The sequence below is a fragment of the Bombina bombina genome, chromosome 4 (assembly GCF_027579735.1).
Source record: "Bombina bombina isolate aBomBom1 chromosome 4, aBomBom1.pri, whole genome shotgun sequence".
Taxonomy (NCBI): Eukaryota; Metazoa; Chordata; class Amphibia; order Anura; family Bombinatoridae; genus Bombina; species Bombina bombina.
Window position 1 is genome coordinate 769,228,642 of NC_069502.1, and position 19,453 is coordinate 769,248,094.

At 35.8% G+C, this 19,453-nt stretch overlaps 1 protein-coding gene across 1 annotated transcript in view; it reads left to right on the forward strand.

Moving 5' to 3' along the window:
• Positions 1 to 19,453, forward strand: part of NID1 (nidogen 1) — a 274,670-nt gene that overhangs the window by 40,114 nt on the left and 215,103 nt on the right. Inside the window, exons 2-3 of the mRNA XM_053711101.1 lie at positions 10,065 to 10,358; positions 14,908 to 15,140. Coding sequence (XP_053567076.1) covers positions 10,065 to 10,358; positions 14,908 to 15,140 — 527 coding nt within the window. The remainder of the gene's footprint in view (positions 1 to 10,064; positions 10,359 to 14,907; positions 15,141 to 19,453) is intronic.

Genomic DNA, 19,453 nt, shown 5'->3' on the forward strand with positions numbered 1-19,453 from the left:
CCCAATTTTTACAAGAATAAAATACTTTATGTTATTATTCTTAAAAAATACATGAATATGCAAAAATGACAAAAATTAAGTTTTAATCTAAAATAAGGCTAAAAATGTATGACCGGTCATATACATATATGCATGCAAACAAACTAATTAAATACAAGATATAAATCTAAAAGCACCACTTTGAAATGAGGGTGCGGTAGCGAATTACACTTTGTGCAACAAAAAGTATGGTAAGGGATTTGTTCTGCTTAGAACTAAAATGTATCGTGGGTCCTTTAACGACTGAATTCTTAATTAAGAAAACTTGTATCCACCTAAATGTTCTTTCCTTTGTAAATGGTAACCTTCAAAAGAGTTCCAAGAAAGTTCCGTTTGTATAGTGGAGGTTAACCAATCAACAGACAAATTCGTTTAAAGGTGGTTGGTTCGATACTAATATATTATTAGTGTGTTATCCAGGGTATAAGTCTTAATCATAGGACGGGTGACAATGTATAACCTAACTGTAGGGCCACAACACCTCTACAGTGCCTACCTGTCTCACTTTGTGGTAAGAATTGTCCGTAGGGTTCAGGCACAGGTGTCTGGAGCGGCTCCTAACAGTCGGCAGTGTCACTGATCCTCTCGGAAGTAGATCCGGCTTGAACGAAAACTCTGCGCAGAGTATGTGGGAGAGAGGCGAAAAAAGTAATTCCGGACAATCTCTTTCAATCCTTGATGATCGTGTTATATTAACACTTTGTGGTTTATTGTCTGACTCCTTCAACGCGTTTCGCCATGTACCATGGCTTTATCAAGATGGTTCAGACATGTATTGGACCTCTTTATATACGTATGCTTCATCCGTGATTGGTCTATTGGTTTTCATGACGTTTATATAAAGGTGGATTTTATATAAGGTGGAATATTGTGACGGTCAAATCCCTTACTTCTGATCTATCTTGTCTTGACAATTAATATTATTGGCACAAAAAATATTAAAAATATATAATACATCTAAAAACCATATAATATGTAAATATATAAATTATGATAACCTTAATATATGCACACTTTTTAAAATATAATGCGCAAAGGTATACATAAACTTTGCATAAGAAATAATACTTTTCTAAAACGAGGTATAAATGAGATATCTCATATTTATATTGTGTGTAAAAACTACAAGGACAAAAATTATACAACTATGTTGTTAAACCGATATTGTCTATGTGTGTAAATACATTACAATGAGTATTACATTGCCCTCAATTTTAAAAAACATTTTTAAAAATTATTTTAAAAATTATTATAAAAAGGGGGGGCACACCTATGCACTAGAAATGGTACTGATATGAAGAATTGGTGTTGGTGTGATATAAAATAGATGTTAGTCTTAATTACTTATGAGGAATAGGTGTACTGGAAGGGGTTGATCTTACTCTAAAATAAATGGATGTAAATCTAATTCTGAGTTTAATCCTTGGGGGTATAAAGTTTGGAGCTCAAAGATTAATTCTGCTTCTTTTCTAAGGAGTAGTTTATCAAAATCTCCTCTTCTCCATGGTTTATTGATCCGACAGATGCCCCAATATTTAAGGTCATTTATATTATTGTGGTGAACTGTCCTGAAATGTTCGTACAACCTCGTGTCTTGGTCTCCTTTTTTGATCAGGTTTAGATGTTCTCTGATTCTTGTCCTCAGAACTCTAGAGGTCTCTCCCAAATATTGTTTCCCACAGCTACACTGGATAAAATATATGATCCCTTTATCACTACATCTAATGGTCTCTCTGATTTTGTATTTTTTGCCCGTGTTGGTAGATTTATACTCTTTACATTTTGTACTGTGTTGGCAGGCCTTACAGCTATAACAGGGATAATAGCCCTGTAATTTTTTTCCAGTTAAGTCTTTATCTTTCGTTTTGTTCATTTTTTTCTTAAAATCGCTAGGTGCGAGAATATTCTTGATGTTGGTTGCTTTTCTGAAAACGATACTGGGGTGTTCTGAAATGCTATTCCCTAAAATAGGGTCTGATTTGATCAAATGCCAGTGTTTGTTTAAAATTTTAGTTAGATGTTTGTGGTGACAACTATAATTCATGACTAGTGGTATTTTTATGGTTTCACTGGTTATATTATCTCCCCTTTGTTTTTTGGTAAGTATGTTCTTTCTGTCTAAATTTCTAATTTTGGTGATATTTTCTTTCAAAATTTCTTGATTATAACCTTTTTCTAGGAATCGGTTTTCTAAGACTTTGACTTGTGTGTCGAAATCAGAAATTTTTGAACAATTACGTCTAATTCGAAGAAATTGGCCCTTGGGGGTGTTGTCTATCCATCTTTTTAAATGACAGCTGTGCGTTGGGATATAATTATTAGCGTCCGTTGTCTTAAAATGATTTTTCATTGCTAGTTCTCCTTGTTCTATGTAAATATCTAAGTCTAAAAACGTTATTTGTTGCTTGCTTATTGTGTATGTGAATTTCAAATTTAAATTGTTTTGATTCATGTCTTCAAAAAAAGTGATAAGACTATCCTCACTCCCCTTCCACACTATTAAAATATCATCAATGTATCTTTTGAATAGCACAAGGTTTGCCCCCAGCTCATGCTCACGGGTAAATTGGTGTTCCCACCTACCCATGAATAAATTGGCATAGCTGGGGGCAAACCTTGTGCCCATAGCAGTACCCCGTAACTGTAGATATAAGTTATCGTAAGGCCTGCCAACACAGTACAAAATGTAAAGAGTATAAATCTACCAACACGGGCAAAAAATACAAAATCAGAGAGACCATTAGATGTAGTGATAAAGGGATCATATATTTGATCCAGTGTAGCTGTGGGAAACAATATTTGGGAGAGACCTCTAGAGTTCTGAGGACAAGAATCAGAGAACATCTAAACCTGATCAAAAAAGGAGACCAAGACACTAGGTTGTACGAACATTTCAGGACAGTTCACCACAATAATATAAATGACCTTAAATATTGGGGCATCTGTCGGATCAATAAACCATGGAGAGGAGGAGATTTTGATAAACTACTCCTTAGAAAAGAAGCAGAATTAATCTTTGAGCTCCAAACTTTATACCCCCAAGGATTAAACTCAGAATTAGATTTACATCCATTTATTTTAGAGTAAGATCAACCCCTTCCAGTACACCTATTCCTCATAAGTAATTAAGACTAACATCTATTTTATATCACACCAACACCAATTCTTCATATCAGTACCATTTCTAGTGCATAGGTGTGCCCCCCCTTTTTATAATAATTTTTAAAATAATTTTTAAAAATGTTTTTTAAAATTGAGGGCAATGTAATACTCATTGTAATGTATTTACACACATAGACAATATCGGTTTAACAACATAGTTGTATAATTTTTGTCCTTGTAGTTTTTACACACAATATAAATATGAGATATCTCATTTATACCTCGTTTTAGAAAAGTATTATTTCTTATGCAAAGTTTATGTATACCGTTGCGCATTATATTTTAAAAAGTGTGCATATATTAAGGTTATCATAATTTATATATTTACATATTATATGGTTTTAGATGTATTATATATTTTTAATATTTTTTGTGCCAATAATATTAATTGTCAAGACAAGATAGATCAGAAGTAAGGGATTTGACCGTCACAATATTCCACCTTATATAAAATCCACCTTTATATAAACGTCATGAAAACCAATAGACCAATCACGGATGAAGCATACGTATATAAAGAGGTCCAATACATGTCTGAACCATCTTGATAAAGCCATGGTACATGGCGAAACGCGTTGAAGGAGTCAGACAATAAACCACAAGGTGTTAATATAACACGATCATCAAGGATTGAAAGAGATTGTCCGGAATTACTTTTTTTGCCTCTCTCCCACATACTCTGCGCAGAGTTTTCGTTCAAGCCGGATCTACTTCCGAGAGGATCAGTGACACCGCCGACTGTTAGGAGCCGCTCCAGACACCTGTGCCTGAACCCTACGGACAATTCTTACCACAAAGTGAGACAGGTAGGCACTGTAGAGGTGTTGTGGCCCTACAGTTAGGTTAGACATTGTCACCCGTCCTATGATTAAGACTTATACCCTGGATAACACACTAATAATATATTAGTATCGAACCAACCACCTTTAAACGAATTTGTCCGTTGATTGGTTAACCTCCACTATACAAACGGAACTTTCTTGGAACTCTTTTGAAGGTTACTATTTACAAAGGAAAGAACATTTAGGTGGATACAAGTTTTCTTAATTAAGAATTCAGTCGTTAAAGGACCCACGATACATTTTAGTTCTAAGCAGAACAAATCCCTTACCATACTTTTTGTTGCACAAAGTGTAATTCGCTACCGCACCCTCATTTCAAAGTGGGGCTTTTAGATTTATATCTTGTATTTAATTAGTTTGTTTGCATGCATATATGTATATGACCGGTCATACATTTTTAGCCTTATTTTAGATTAAAACTTAATTTTTGTCATTTTTGCATATTCATGTATTTTTTAAGAATAATAACATAAAGTATTTTATTCTTGTACCAATTGGGATATGTGTTTATTTTATTAGATATATTGTTCAAAGGAGGATATAATCCTAGGATTTTTAGCTTATATACACCCACTACCACAGTTGTTTTATAAATTACCATTGGAGATTATCCCCGTAGCTGTTAGCGCACACACACACACTTTTTCTTATATTTTAATATTTTTATACTAAATTTCAATACATGTGCACAAACATAATACTTTAAGTACTTTTTTTTACTATGTAGTCATTATTCATTCATTTTGATTGTACAGGTCTTAGTATCATATATATTGCATTGTATACTATTAGTTTTTAATTTTATTAATTTTATTAACCTCTGTAAGGATGTATTTTAATCCTGTGATCAAAAGATATCATAGCATATGTTTTATTCAATTACTAAGTTCCTATACATAGTTTTAAATCCCATATTGTATTCATGCCCTTAGGGAAGCCTGTTTGAAGTTTATGTATCCAAAATACTTCCTTTCTATTTAGAGATGCTAATCTGTCACCTCCTGTAATTTGTTTTGTGACACAATCTATGGCCTGAAATTCAAATAGAGATAGGACATATTTCAATGCTACATCATTAAATGTATGGCCTGGTCTATGTCTAGAGAAATGTTCTGCCACTGGTGTCTTTGGTTCTAACGCCTCCAAGGAAAGCAAGTGTTCCCGGATGCGGTCCTTCAGGGGTCTAATTGATCTGCCTGTATATTGACAGCCACATAATCTACATGAGAGAAGATAAACCACGTAGTTTGATGCACATATCAAAAGATGATAAATCCTAAATTCATTTTTTGTTATGTTAGAGTGAACAATGTCTCCCACCTTAACATGATAACAACATTTACATGGTCTTACACCACATTTAAAGGTCCCATTCTTTTTGCTAAGCCAATTCCTGGTAGTAAATTGCTTACTTTTTGAAAAATTTCTCTTTACAAAATTACCTACAGTTTTTGCTTGCCTTGACACAAATTTGACTCCCTGAGCAGGTATATTTGTTAATGATGGTTCTTTGTTCAATATAGGCAAATATCTCTCTACAATTTAGCAAATTTTTTGATACTGATTACTGTACTTTGTAGAGAATATAAGCTTTTTCTCACCAATTTTATCTCTAGGTCTGTCAATTAATAGATGGTCTCTGTCCATTGACCTCACTTGTTCAAGGGACTCTATGAGGGCATTTTCTTTATAGCCTCTTTCTATTAACCGTTTTTTTAGGTCTTCTGCATGAATATCATAGTCTCTGAGGTTGCTGCAATTTCTGCGCAGCCTCATAAATTGTCCCTTTGGGATTGCTTTCTTCAGATGGTTAGGGTGATGTGAATCTGATCTCAGAATAGTGTTCCCTGCAATGTCTTTTCTATAAGCTTCTGTAAATAGAACATTATTAACAGTATCTATCCTGATCTTAAGGTCTAAAAATGTAATGTTGTCCTTAGCCCAGGTATATGTGAATTTGAGGTTCATACTGTTATTGTTTAATTCATTGATGAATTTCTCCAACTGTTTGATGTCACCTTGCCACACCAATAGGACATCATCGATAAATCTCGTATAAAATATGATGTTGTCCTTAAAGCCATTCAGTTCACCAAAGATTTTAAAAATCTCAAAATATCCAAGATAAATATTTGCATATGAGGGGGCAATATTGCAGTACCTCTATTCTGCAAGTAAATCTTGCTTTCAAACACAAAATAATTATGTGTCAATAAAAACTTGACTGCATCAACCAAATAGCTAATAAAGGCAACATCATATGCTGTATATAATTTTATAATCTCCTCCAATGCAAGAAGGCCTTGATGGTGCTGTATGCATGAATAGAGGGACACCACATCTATAGTTAATAATAGATAAGTATCTTTCCAAGTGAAATTGTCCAATTTCCTAAGTAATTGCTTGGTGTCCCTCAAATATCCAGGCATATTTTTCACAATGGGTTGGAGAAATCCATCAATCCATTCCCCTAATCTTTCACAGAGTGTTCCTATAGTTGAAATTATTGGTCTCCCTGGGGGATTAAGGGGATCCTTATGTATTTTAGGTATATGTTTGAACGTAGAAACAGTAGGGAATCTTATTAATAAGTGTTCTGCTGTTTTTTCATTGAGTATTCCAAGACTTTTGCCTTCCAGTAGCAATTTTTCTAGTTCACCAACAAACTTTGAAGTAGGATTAAATTTTAATCCCTTATAAATGCACTTATCACTAAACTGTTTGTTGGCTTCATTTACATAAGCTGTATTAGGTACACCTGTTCAATTGCCTGGTAACACAAATTGCTAATCAGCCAATCACATGGTTGCAAATCAATATATTTAGGCATCTAGACTTGGTGAAGACGACTTGCTGAAGTGCAAACCGAGCATCAGAATGGGGAAGAAAGGGGATTTAAGTGACTTTGAACGTGGCATGGTTGTTGGTGCCAGACGAGCTGGTCTGAGTATTTCAAAAACTGCTGATCTACTGGGATTTTCACGCACAACCATCTCTAGGGTTTACAGAGAATGGCCTGAAAATAGAAAATATCCAGTGAGCGACAGTTGTGTAGACGAAAATGCCTTGTTGATGTCAGAGGTCAGAGGAGAATGGGCAGACTGGTTTGAGATGATAGAAAGGCAACAGTAACTAAAATAACCACTTGTTACAAACAAGGTATGCAGAATACCATCTATAAATGTACAACACGTCGAGCCTTGAAGCAGATGGGCTACAGCAGCAGAAGACCACACCTGGTGTCACTCCTGTCAGCTAAGAACAGGAAAGTGAGGCTTCATTTAGAAAAGGCTCATGAAATTGGGCCAATAGAAGATTGGAAAAAATGTTGCCTGGTCGGATGAGTCTTGATTTCAGCTGCAAAATTCAGACGGTAGGGTCAGAATTTGGTGTAAACAACATGAAAGCATGGATCCATCCTGCCTTGTATCAACAGTTCAGGCTGGTGGTGTAATGGTGTAGGGAATATTTTATTGGCATACTTTGGGCCCCTTAGTACCAATTGAGCATTGTTTAAACACCACAGCCTACCTGAGTATTGTTGCTGACCATGTCCATCCCTTTATGACTACAGTGTACCCATCTTCTGATGGCTATTTCCAACTTGATAATGCACCATGTAACAAAGCTCAAATCATCTCAAACTGGTTTCTTGAACATGACAATGAGTTCACTGTACTCGAATGACCTCCACAGTCACCAGATCTCAATCTAATAGAGCACCTTTGGGATGTGGTGGAATGGGAGATTTGCATCATGGATGTGCAGCCGACAAATCTGCAGCAATTGCGTGATGTTATCATGTCAATATGCCCAGTATACCCATGATGCTGATATACAAATTAAATTCATAATGTTTAAGAATTCCAAGAGCTGTTGTGGGGAAATGGAGATCAAATTGTATGTTTATTAACAATTTGAGCTGTGTTTGACTCAGAACGATTGTGATCACTTTGTTAACAAAAAAAATGAATGGCCATTCCTATTTTTCCAACATTGAAAAAAATCAGAAAGATTAGAATCGACCCATATGTGTTTAACCACTGCAAATGAGATACATAAACAGATCATTAAAGTCATCTTCAGAGCAGCAGTGATGAACACATCTGTGTAGCTACCAATCATCAGCTAGCTCCCAGCATTGCACTGCTGCTTCCCAGGTATGCTCTTCAATGAAGAATACCAAGATAATTTAATGTCCTAATATCATAAAATGTTAAGGTAATGTAATAAAATGTATATTATTAAACCAATAATTATCATATTCATGTTGTGCTGTAATTAATGTATAGGATTCAACATTATAAATGGTTATTTTCATACAAACCACAATTTGTTAATATGATTATAGGATTATAATCATATTTTGTTCTTGTTGTTCTTGATTTTTGTACCAAACATTTGTTTATACAGTTTTTAATATTGCTACATTTATTACAAATATATTTACATTGCTTTTTTTAATTTAAAGTATAATTCAGTTTTTTCAATCATATTCAGTCATCAAAACTTTTAAATGGAAATGGAAGCGATAAATAAATACACTTAAAAAAAATATATTAACCCCATTTCTTTGCATTATTTTTTTTTTATTTCCTTTCCATGGCAGCATACTTAAAAGGATTCTGAACCCAAATGTTTTATTTCATGATTCAGATAGAGCATGACATTTTAAGCAACTTTCTAATTTACTCCTATTATCATTTTTTCTTTGTTCTCTTGCTATCTTTATTTAAAAAGCAGGAATGTGATGCATAGGAGCCGGCCCATTTTTAGTTGAGAACCTGGGATATGCTTGCTTATTGGTGGATAAATGTCAGCCTCCAATAAGCAAGCTCTTTTCATGGTGCTGATCCTAAAATGGGCTGGCTGCTAAGATTTACATTCATGATTTTTAAATAAAGATAGCAAGAGAACGAAGAAAAAAGGATAATAGGAGTAAATTAGAAAGTTCCTTAAAATTACATGCTCTATCGGAATCATGAAAGAAAAGAATTGGGTTCAGTGTCCCTTTAAGTAGCATGCATATGTCTTTAGCAGTGCATGGCAGCAGCAGTGTTTACAACAATATTTACAAGGATTTATATCTATCTATCTATCTATCTATCTATCTATCTATCTTTCTATCTAGTGATCATGAAGTGCACACCCTTAAAGAGCATCTAAACTATTACTGTAACCTATGACCTGTGATGTGACACCAGCTCTAACGTAACCTTTAACCCTACTGAGGCCCAACATTTACCCAACACTTACAATTGTGTTCTTCTATCCATGCATTACTCTTACATAGGGGGAACATTTCTGGAGGGCCCTACTAACTACACAATAATTAACACAAGGTTCTACAGAATTCAATTTAGGACATTTGTTATGCTGATTTATTATTATTGTATGAATTAATAAATCCATTTTTTACATGATATGAAAAATGTTTTATATGGCGTGGTTACAGGGTACAACAAAACATGGTTTTATTGGATAATGCGCAATACCAATTGAAGTGATAAAAACCACAATCAAGGCCCTTTAGAACTAATTGCATTGACTCCACACTGGTAGGACACTGGGTTCGGAGGGCAGTATAAAGCTCCTGCATTCAAGAGACATTTTGGGTGTAACTGACAGGAAGCCACCTGACAAGTTGACACGACATATCGGCGAGACGACATCTTTTCTTCTATTTCTCTTTTCCCTTCCTTTCTTTTTCTTTTCTTCTTTTTTTCTTCACTTTTTTTTTAGAGTTGTGTCAGGAGAAAGAAACGTATAAACAATTTTAGTGATTATGTAATCAGTGGGTGATATGGGAAAGTCAGAGTTTAGTTTTGGCGACATGTTTTTTCCATTGGGTAGAGAAATGGAGAGATAACTGAAAGGTACAACCCTAAACCCACATTGAAATAGATATCGAAGTATGTTCATAGACACATTGTATGATTTGTATAGTTCCTGCTTGAAATATGTAACGTGACACGTTTAAAAATGTAATAAAAACTATTTAATTATAAAAATGTTTTATAGGTTTCCACTGATGGCTTCATATCAACAAGTAACCCATTAAATGGAGAATATCTTGAAACATTTCCACCAAGTTTTGGAATGATTGCACCATTTCTCTCGGACATTGATACAACAAACAGCGGAGATGTGTACTATCGAGAGGATTCATCAGAAGAAGTCTTAGAATCTGTAGCCAACCATATTAAAAGAGCTTTTCCTGAAAGCAGATTCTATCCCAAAACTGCTTTCATATGTACCTGGGAAAATGTGTCACCGTACTATCCACAGAGAGGAGATGTGCTTCCACAAAACAAGGTATTGTTTGTTTCGTTTTTTACCATTGTTGTAGGCATTACATTAAAGGGACACTAAACCCATTTTTCTTTCCTTTATGATTCAGATAGAATATGCAATTTTAAAGGAACAGTCTAGTCAAAATTAAACTTTCATGATTCAGATAGGGCATGCAATTTTAAACAACTTTCCAATTTACTTCTCTTATCTAATTTGCTCAATTCTTTAGATATCCTTTGTTGAAGAAATAGCAATGCACATGTGTGAGCCAATCACACAAGGCCTTTATGTGCAGCAACCAATCAGCAGCTACTGAGCATATCTAGATATGCTTTTCTGCAAGTGATATCAAGAGAATGAAGCAAATTAGATAATAGAAGTAAATTAGAAAGTTGTTTAAAATGACATGCTCTTTCTAAATCACGATAGAAAAAAATTGGGTTTCATGTCCCTTTAAGCAACTTTCTAATTTAATCCTATTATCAATTTTTATTTATTTATTCTCTTGCTATCTTTATTTGAAAAAGCAGAAATCTAAGCTAAGGAGACTGCCCATTTTTGATTCAGCACACGGGATAGTGCTTGCTAATTGTTGGCTACATTTAGCCACCAATCAGCAAGCTCAACCCAGGTGCTGAACCAAAAATGGGCCGGATCCTAAGCTTACATTCTTGCTTTTCAAATAAAGATAGCAAGAGGATGAAGAAAAATTGAGTAAACCAGAAAGTTGCTTAAAATTGCATGCTCTATCTGAATCATTAAAGAAAGAAAATGGGTTTAGTGTCCCTTTAAGATCTCAAGCATGCAACTGATCATATACTAAAGGCTAGGTAGCTGATAAAAATAACTACATTGTAGTAATAAATAATAGATAAATACATTTAGCACCTCAATGCAAGCTTTTAAAGGGACATGATGATACCCAAAAAAAAATTCCTTCATGATTCAGATAGAGCAATCAATGTAAACAACTTTCCTATTGACTTCTATTATATAATTTGTTCTTTGGTATCCTTTGTTGAAAATCATACCTAGGTAGGCTAAGGAGCTGGAAACTAGATGCTGATTTGTGGCTGAACATATATGCCTCTTGTTATTGGCTTACCAATGTGTTCAGCTAGCTTCCAGTAGTGCATTTCTGCTCCTTTAACAAAGCATACTAAAAGAATGAAGTAAAATTGATAATAGAAGTTAATTGAAAAATGTTTAAAAAGCTATGCTCTATCCGAATCATGAAAGAAACATTTTGTGTTTCATATCCCTTTAAACATATGAGTTTATTCCTGTACATTTTGGGTTTGAAAGTAAAAGTATGGTTTAAATTAAATTAAACAAATCACAATTTAAAAACAAAACAAAAACAGAATTACAGGGCTAATTCTTGCTGTAAACATATACATTATGGACTAGATTACAAGTGGAGCGCAAACGTTTGCTCATGAGTGATAAGGGTTTTATTTATCATGCAAATTATGCTTGAATGATTACTGCGACTTCAGTGCTCTGGTTAACTTTTTCGCAAAATTAAAAAGTTGCACAAAACACATCAAAAATACATTTCAAACTGCACTTACACTTATGATAACATTATCTAATAATAATTATTCAAAATATTGCACACAAAAGTTACAAAGGGGTAGATTTATCATACCCCGGGCGGACATGAATCGCTATAGCGAATTATGTCCGCCCAGCATCGGCATTTAACATTGCAAAAGCAGTGAACTGCTTGTGCAATGCCGCCCCCTACAGATTTGCAGCTGGTAGCAGGGGGTGTCAATCAACCCGATTCGATCGTATTCGATCGGTCGGTGTCTGCAGCCTCAGAGGCAGCGGACGAGTTAAGGAGCAGCAATCTTAAGACCGCTGCTTCTTAACTCTTGTTCCCGGCGAGCCTGAAGGCTCGTGCGGAAACAGAGACTATGGGGCCTATCTATCAAGCTCCGAAAGGAGCTTGACGGACCGTGTTTCTGGCGAGTCTTCAGGCTCGCCAGAAACAGCAGTTATGATGTGACCTTTGTGTCTTTGTGACCGCTGCTCCATAACCTGTCCGCCTGCTCTGAGCAGGCGGACAGACAACGCCGGAAATCAACCCGATCAAGTACGGCCGCGAGTCTGCATTGGCCGTGAGTCTGCAGGGGGCGGCGGTGTTGCACCAGCAGCTCTTGTGAGCTGCTGGTGCAATGCTGAATATGGAGAGCGTATTGCTTTCCGTATTCAGCGAGGTCTGGCGGACCTAATTATTAGAGTTGCAGTGAGCTCCAGGAGCGGAAAGATAGGGGTTAATAACTTTATTAGAGTTGCGGTGGGCTCCGGGAGCAGCGGGATGGGGTTAATAACTTTATTAGAGTTGCGTTGGGGTCCGGGAGTGGCGGGATAGGGGTTAAACATTTAAGTATAGTGGCGGTGTTTAGTGACAGGATATAAATTAAACTGGGAAAAAGCCGAAGGTAAGTTTAAATTTATTTATTATGAGATAGGGAGGAGTTAATATTTAATGTAAAGTTAGCGGGTTGTCAGGTTTAGAGGTTAATATGTGAATTTAGTTTATGGCGATGTGAAGGGCTGGCGGTTTAGGGGTTAATAGGTTTAGTAAGTGGTAGTGATGTGGGAGGCCAGGATTTTAGAGGTTAATACATTTATTTAGTTGCGGCGGGGTCCGGGAGCGGCGGGATAGGGGTTAATACTTTTATTAAAGTTGCGGTGGGATAGGGGTTAATATGTTTATTTAGTTTGCGGTGGTGTCGGGGAGCAGCGAGATAGGGGTTAATTACATTATGTAAGTGGCGGGGATGTCGGGGGCGGCAGATTAGGGGTGTTTAGACTCGGTGGTTATGTTAGGGTGTTAGGTGTAAACGTAACTTTTATTCTAGCATAGAAATCAATGGGATATCTGGCAGCATCGAACATAAGCTTTGGCTGCTTTCAGACTCCCATTGATTCCTATTGCATCTATGGCCTCCAGGGTGGCGGATTGAAAACCAGGTACGCTGGGCCGGAATAGTGGCGAGCGTACCTGTTAGCAGTTTGATAACTTGCAAAAGTAGTCAGATAGTGCCGAATTTGTATTCAGAACATCTGTAATGACGTAAGCATCAATCTGTGTCGGACTGAGACCGCCGGATCGTATGTTACGTCATAGATTTCAACTTTTGCCGGTCTGTAGGCTTTGATAAATAAGGCGAATCAGTCTCGACATAATTACGCTGCGGAATTCCAGTGTATTTGCGGTTGACGGCTTGATAAATAGGCCTCTAAGTGCTGTTGCATTGTCTTGTTATCTTGCATGTGTTGATTATGCAAATCTACTGTGTTGACTGGTCCTTTAAGTGTGATTACAATTAAATGTTTTGGGAGTCAATCACAATCACAAGGGCTTTTGGATTTCTGACTGAATTGGTCGTTGTGCTTCTCAAGTTATCACAATACCATATTGTGTTGTTTGTTAAAAGACTGCAAATGAGTTTTCAACTGAAAAGCTACCAAAAAGGATTTTTTGTGTGTTCAGTACCTGTTTTTAATATAGAAACTTGTAGTCACAGGAAACTGACTGATACAACAACCTATTCACACCTCTTATGTTTACAGGAAAGATGTATTCATGTAACCCCTTTGTTCAATCTACTGCAATCATAATCCATCCTCACCACTTATTAACAATATGAATACCATACGTATATCTTGGCATGATTTGCATACTTTAATAGTCACTTCAGCACCCCAACATCTAAAAATGAAGTTTTTTTTCACTTGTATTTAAATATTTGATTTGTTTCAGTAAAGTTAAAATCCAGTAAAAGAAGATATTATAAGTCATTTCAATAGAAACCTGTACTTGCCGTCTTGTTTTCAGTTCATGCCAAAATGGAAACGGTGCTTTCACAAACAATACAATTAAATATTGTCAAAAACAATACTTATCGAAGTTGAAAAGTGACTTTATAGCGATAGGAAATTGGTGCACGGTCTGCACATACTGATAGCATAAAAGATGCATTCAGATGCTTTAGCAGTGGCGCGGATGGAAACAGATTACAAAAGTTTTCAATGAAAGTCATGATTGTGTGATCCCCTTTTAAAACCCGAATCAAAAGATGCCAGTACTGTTAGTGACAATTATATCAGTGCTAGTGTGACTTAGAATCAAATATTAAAATAAAAATGAAAAACACACCATCAGTACCATATATGTTAATAGACCTCTCTAATTTCTCCTGTGGCACGTTCAGAGTGTTTTGAACATGTGCACAATAATAGCCATGAAATAGTGTTAAAAAGATGTCCAAAACGTTTCAGCCAAAAAAAAAGAGCAGCATATAGATTTTGATTGATGCCTGTGTTTTATATATATATTACTAAGGGGTATGGATGGTCTGTAAATGTTATTGTTTTAGTTTTAGTTTGTGCCTTCTATACAGTTATTTTGTATAATTTTACCTAAAAATAAATGTTCTCTATATATTTTACCTTTATTTGTTTAAAGACTAAATTATCTGTACTTTTTTTACCTAAATCACTTATGTTATCTCATCCTAACTCAAAAAAATTATGATGATCTTATATCTCACAGAAAAACACATTTCAAGCAGTTCTAGCATCCGATATCTCCAAATCATATGCTATTTTCATATACCCAGAAGATGCAATGGGATTTTATACAACACAGTCTAAGAAGAGTTCTAGTGAGGAAATTACTCCCAGGGTGGCATTTAGCAAAGGCGATTATGAAGGTCTTTTTTGGACAACAAAAGGACCCCACGATGAATTTGCTAATGATAAACAAACGGTTGAAAGTTTACCCTGGTAAGTTTCACTATATGACTATATTTTAAATGAAAGAATTATGGAATCTGCAATACAATAATACAACGACAACTACTAAATCATTTTAATTTGAACAAAAACACATTTTTTTATTTACCATATTTAAATCTTATTTGTCTACATTGGAACAAAGTTCTGATGTAAAAAAATAAGTAAAAATTGAAATCATGCGATAGTTCATGACTTCTGTACAGCAAAACGGCTAGGATGTTCCATGCCGTCCTAACGGCGCTAAAGCCCAGCACAGTTAGGATGGCATTGAATGTCCTAACGTCGGGAAGGAGTTAAAAGGTGTGCAGTGGGGGAAGACTTACTATAGATTGAATGAAGCCATTGTCCCTACACTGCTCCTATATCTCCACGTAAAAGCACTCAATAACGTTTGATGATTATTAACTGGTATCTTGTGTTTGCTTCCTTAAGACTAAAAATCTGCCAGTCCTCCCCTATGGTACAATTGCAATAAGTACTTTTTTACCGCTCACACTGTTGCAGTTTTTCATCCACATCCAAACTTGGTGCTGGTCACAATTTTTAAGAAAAGTTAAAATGATAGTTTTTCTAGAAAATTCAAGTCTACGGGGAGTTTTGTTGATAAATCATTTGATAAGCTTTTTCTAAAGGATTTGGATCAACCCCTTTATTAGAACCCTGCAAAATTATTATCTTTATTTGTAATATGCCATTAGTATCCACAGTGTTATACAAGTAGCACAATAAATAAAAATAAAACAGGGACGTTAATTGGGATAGAAGGATTACGGAACCCTGTTCTAACATAGAAACATAGATTTTGGCGGCAAATAAGAACCATAGGCTCAACAATTCTGCCCAAAATTTCCTAAAAGCTTAAAGGGACGGCTCTTTACAAACCAGTTTTCCTGTTTTAATAGCTTAAAGGTGCCAGATATTGAAGCTCCGCCTCTTTGCACTGGGGCTGCCATCTTGAAACTCAGGTATTCTCACACCTGTGACCAAAGCTGTGCACACTCACAGATCTGTTTTACAGATACACAAAATATATTTAAAAAACACATTCAATAATAATGTATAGCAATGCAGCAGCTGCAGAAATCTACAGTTCCTGGTCTGTATCATACTCCCTAACCTGAAGCATATTTTACAGCTGATAAAAAAAATAGGCAATGTCACTGATCTGTGAGTGTGCACAGCTCCAAGATGGCAGCTCCCAGTATCTGGCACCTTTAAGCTTTTTAAATAGGACAATGGATTTAAAAAGAGCTGCAGGAACAGGATGAAATGCAATAACATAGTGAGTAGTCAATATTCTAGGGTGGTTGTGCCCAGCAGTTTAATGTCCCTTTAAACTTATCTAACTAATAGGAGAGCCTTATGCTTATGTCAGGCATTCTTAAAGTCCCTACCGTGTTTGTCATTGCCACCTCTAAAGGAAGTTTATTCCAATAATCAATCACACTTTCTGTAAAGAAGTACTTCCGCACCCCTTTTTTCTTGAATTTTTCTTTTTATGAAAAATACAGCCTCAGCTTTACTAAGCCCTTTAAAGGGATAAGAAACCCAAATTTTTTCATGATTCAAATAGAGCTGGCAATTTTAAGCAGCTTTCCAATGTACTCCTTTTATGAAATTTTCTTTGTTCTCTTGGTATCTTTATTTGAAAAGCAGGAATGTAAGCTTAGGAGCCAGCCCATTTGTGGTTAAACACCTGGGTAGCGCTTGCTTATTTGTGACTAAATGTAACCATCAATTAGCAAACGCTACCCAGGGTGCTGAACCAAAAATGGGCTGCTCCTAAGCTTACATTCTTCCTTTTCAAATAAAGATACCAAAAGAACAAAGAAAAATTCATAATAGGAGTAAATTAGAAAGTTGTCTAAAATTACCTGCTCTATCTGAATCATGAAAAAAAATAAAAATTGGGTTTAGTATCCCTTTAAGGACACAGCTCCAGTTTGCTCACTTGTTCCATGACAGAATAATTCTGTTATTGGTTATTAAATGGTTAACAATATGCTCAAAATAATAGATTCCAAATTGTGTAGCATTTCATTACCTGCAAGATAACAATTTTAGGATTGCAGTACCTGTATTATTTTGGTTTAGTATAGCAAACTGAGCCCACCCATCATAAAGAGCTCAAGTCTCAAAAAAGCACCAGTATGGAGACAAATCTTCAGCTTATTTTACTAAGTACTATATTGTAAATAAAGGGATATTAAACACTTTGAGATGGTAATATAAAATGATAAATTGTATATAATAAAACAACTCTGCAATATACTTTCATTATTTATTTTGTCCTCTTTGCCTGTAATTCCATTCTGAAATTGTGAGCTTTTCAGTTCCTGTTAGAAATGGAAGTGCAGAACACTGTTAAATCCAGCACAACAATTGGCTGCACACTCTAGTGACCTATGTATAACTGTCCCTAATTGGCCACAGCAGAGAAGGTAACACAAGTTACAACATGGCAGCTCCCACTAAAACTTTACACTTATTTTGTCACTTTTTAAACAACTAATGAAACTTTAAAAAATACATCTACATGTTAGTCATGGACTAATCTTTTCTTTGAATGCATCATTCTATCTAGCATGTATTTAGTGTTCAATGTCCCTTTAAGTGTCTCTCTTTCACATAAAGAAAATTAGTGAGATACACAAAACTCATCAAGGTACAAATTGCCTTTAATCCCTTAATGTCAACTATGTACCCTGTATGTCAAGTGTCCTAAAAAGTTTTCAGCCCTGTTATAGCACAAGTCTCGCTGCCAGTGGTGTTACTGCATTATTACTGTTACTATGGGGCCGATTTATGAAAGTGCGAGCGGACATGATACGATGTAGCGTATCATGTCCGCCGCACATCAATAAATGCCGACAGCATATGCTGTCTACATTTATCATTGCATTGGCCGCTAGCAGGGGGTGTCAATCAGCCCGATCGTATAGGATCGGGCAGATTGATGTCCACAGCCTCAGAGCAGGCAGACAAGTTATGGAGCAGCGGTCTTTAGGCTCGCGCGGAAACAGGGGCATCAACTTCCATTCGGAGCTTTATGATTCGGCCCCTACGACTGCCTGTCAGTGAGACCCTCACTAATTAACCCCAAATGTAAAAATGGCAGCCAACGTCTAAGGAGTTAAAACAATTCTTTACAAGGCATCTTCTGAAATCTAACCAGACCAGATTGTTTAACATCTTTTGTTTTAGATTGGGTTTTTAAAGCAAATAATTTATATTATTATAAAAATTATTTTAAATTAAACTGATGTTTATTAAATGTTTTAAAAATGTCATATGATCATTTCTTACCTTTTCATAGCAATGCTATATCCATTTTGCAATTATAAAAGACATTGGGATAGATTACCAGTGAGGTGCAAATATTTTGCACGCAGGTTTTCTCGATCGTTAAATTGCGCTCATATTACAAGTTGAGGGCAATTGCAATTTATGCTAGAATGATTACCGCAATCTCAGAGCTGTGGTTAACTGTTACACAAAATTAAAAAGTGTCACAAAACGCATAAAGAAAACATTACAAAGTACAGTTACACTCATAATAACACTATCTAATAAAACTATCCACAAATTATTGCACAAAAAAGTTATAAGGGCTCAACGATATGAGGTCTCAGGGGTTAGAAAAAAAAGGGCATTGATTTATATGTATGTATTACAGACATATATACACATATAAACACATAAATACATATATATATATATATATATATATATATACACTGACCGGTCACTTTATTAGGTACACCTGTTCAATTGCTTGTTAACACAAATTGCTAATCACATGGCAGCAACACAATGCAGCATTTAGGCATCTAGACGTGGTGAAGACGACTTGCTGAAGTTAAAACCAAGCATCAGAATGGAGAAGAAAGGGGATTTAAGTGACTTTGAAAGTGGCATGGTTGTTGGTGCCAGACGGGCTGGTCTGAGTATTTAAAAAACTGCTAATCTACTGTGATTTTCACACACAACCATCTCTAGGGTTTACAGAGAATGGTCCGAAAAAGAGAAAATATCCAGTGAGAGGCAGTTGTGTGGACGACAATGCCTTGTTGATGTCAGAGGTCAGAGGAGAATGGGTAGACTGGTTCGAGATGATAGAAAGGCAACTGTAACTCAAATAAACACTCATTACAACCAAGGTATGCAGAATACCATCTCTGAATGCACAACACATCGAACCTTGAAGCAGATGGGCTACAGCAGCAGAAGACCACACCGGGTGCCACTCCTGTCAGCTAAGAACAGGAAACTGAGGCTACAACTCGCACAGGCTCACCAAA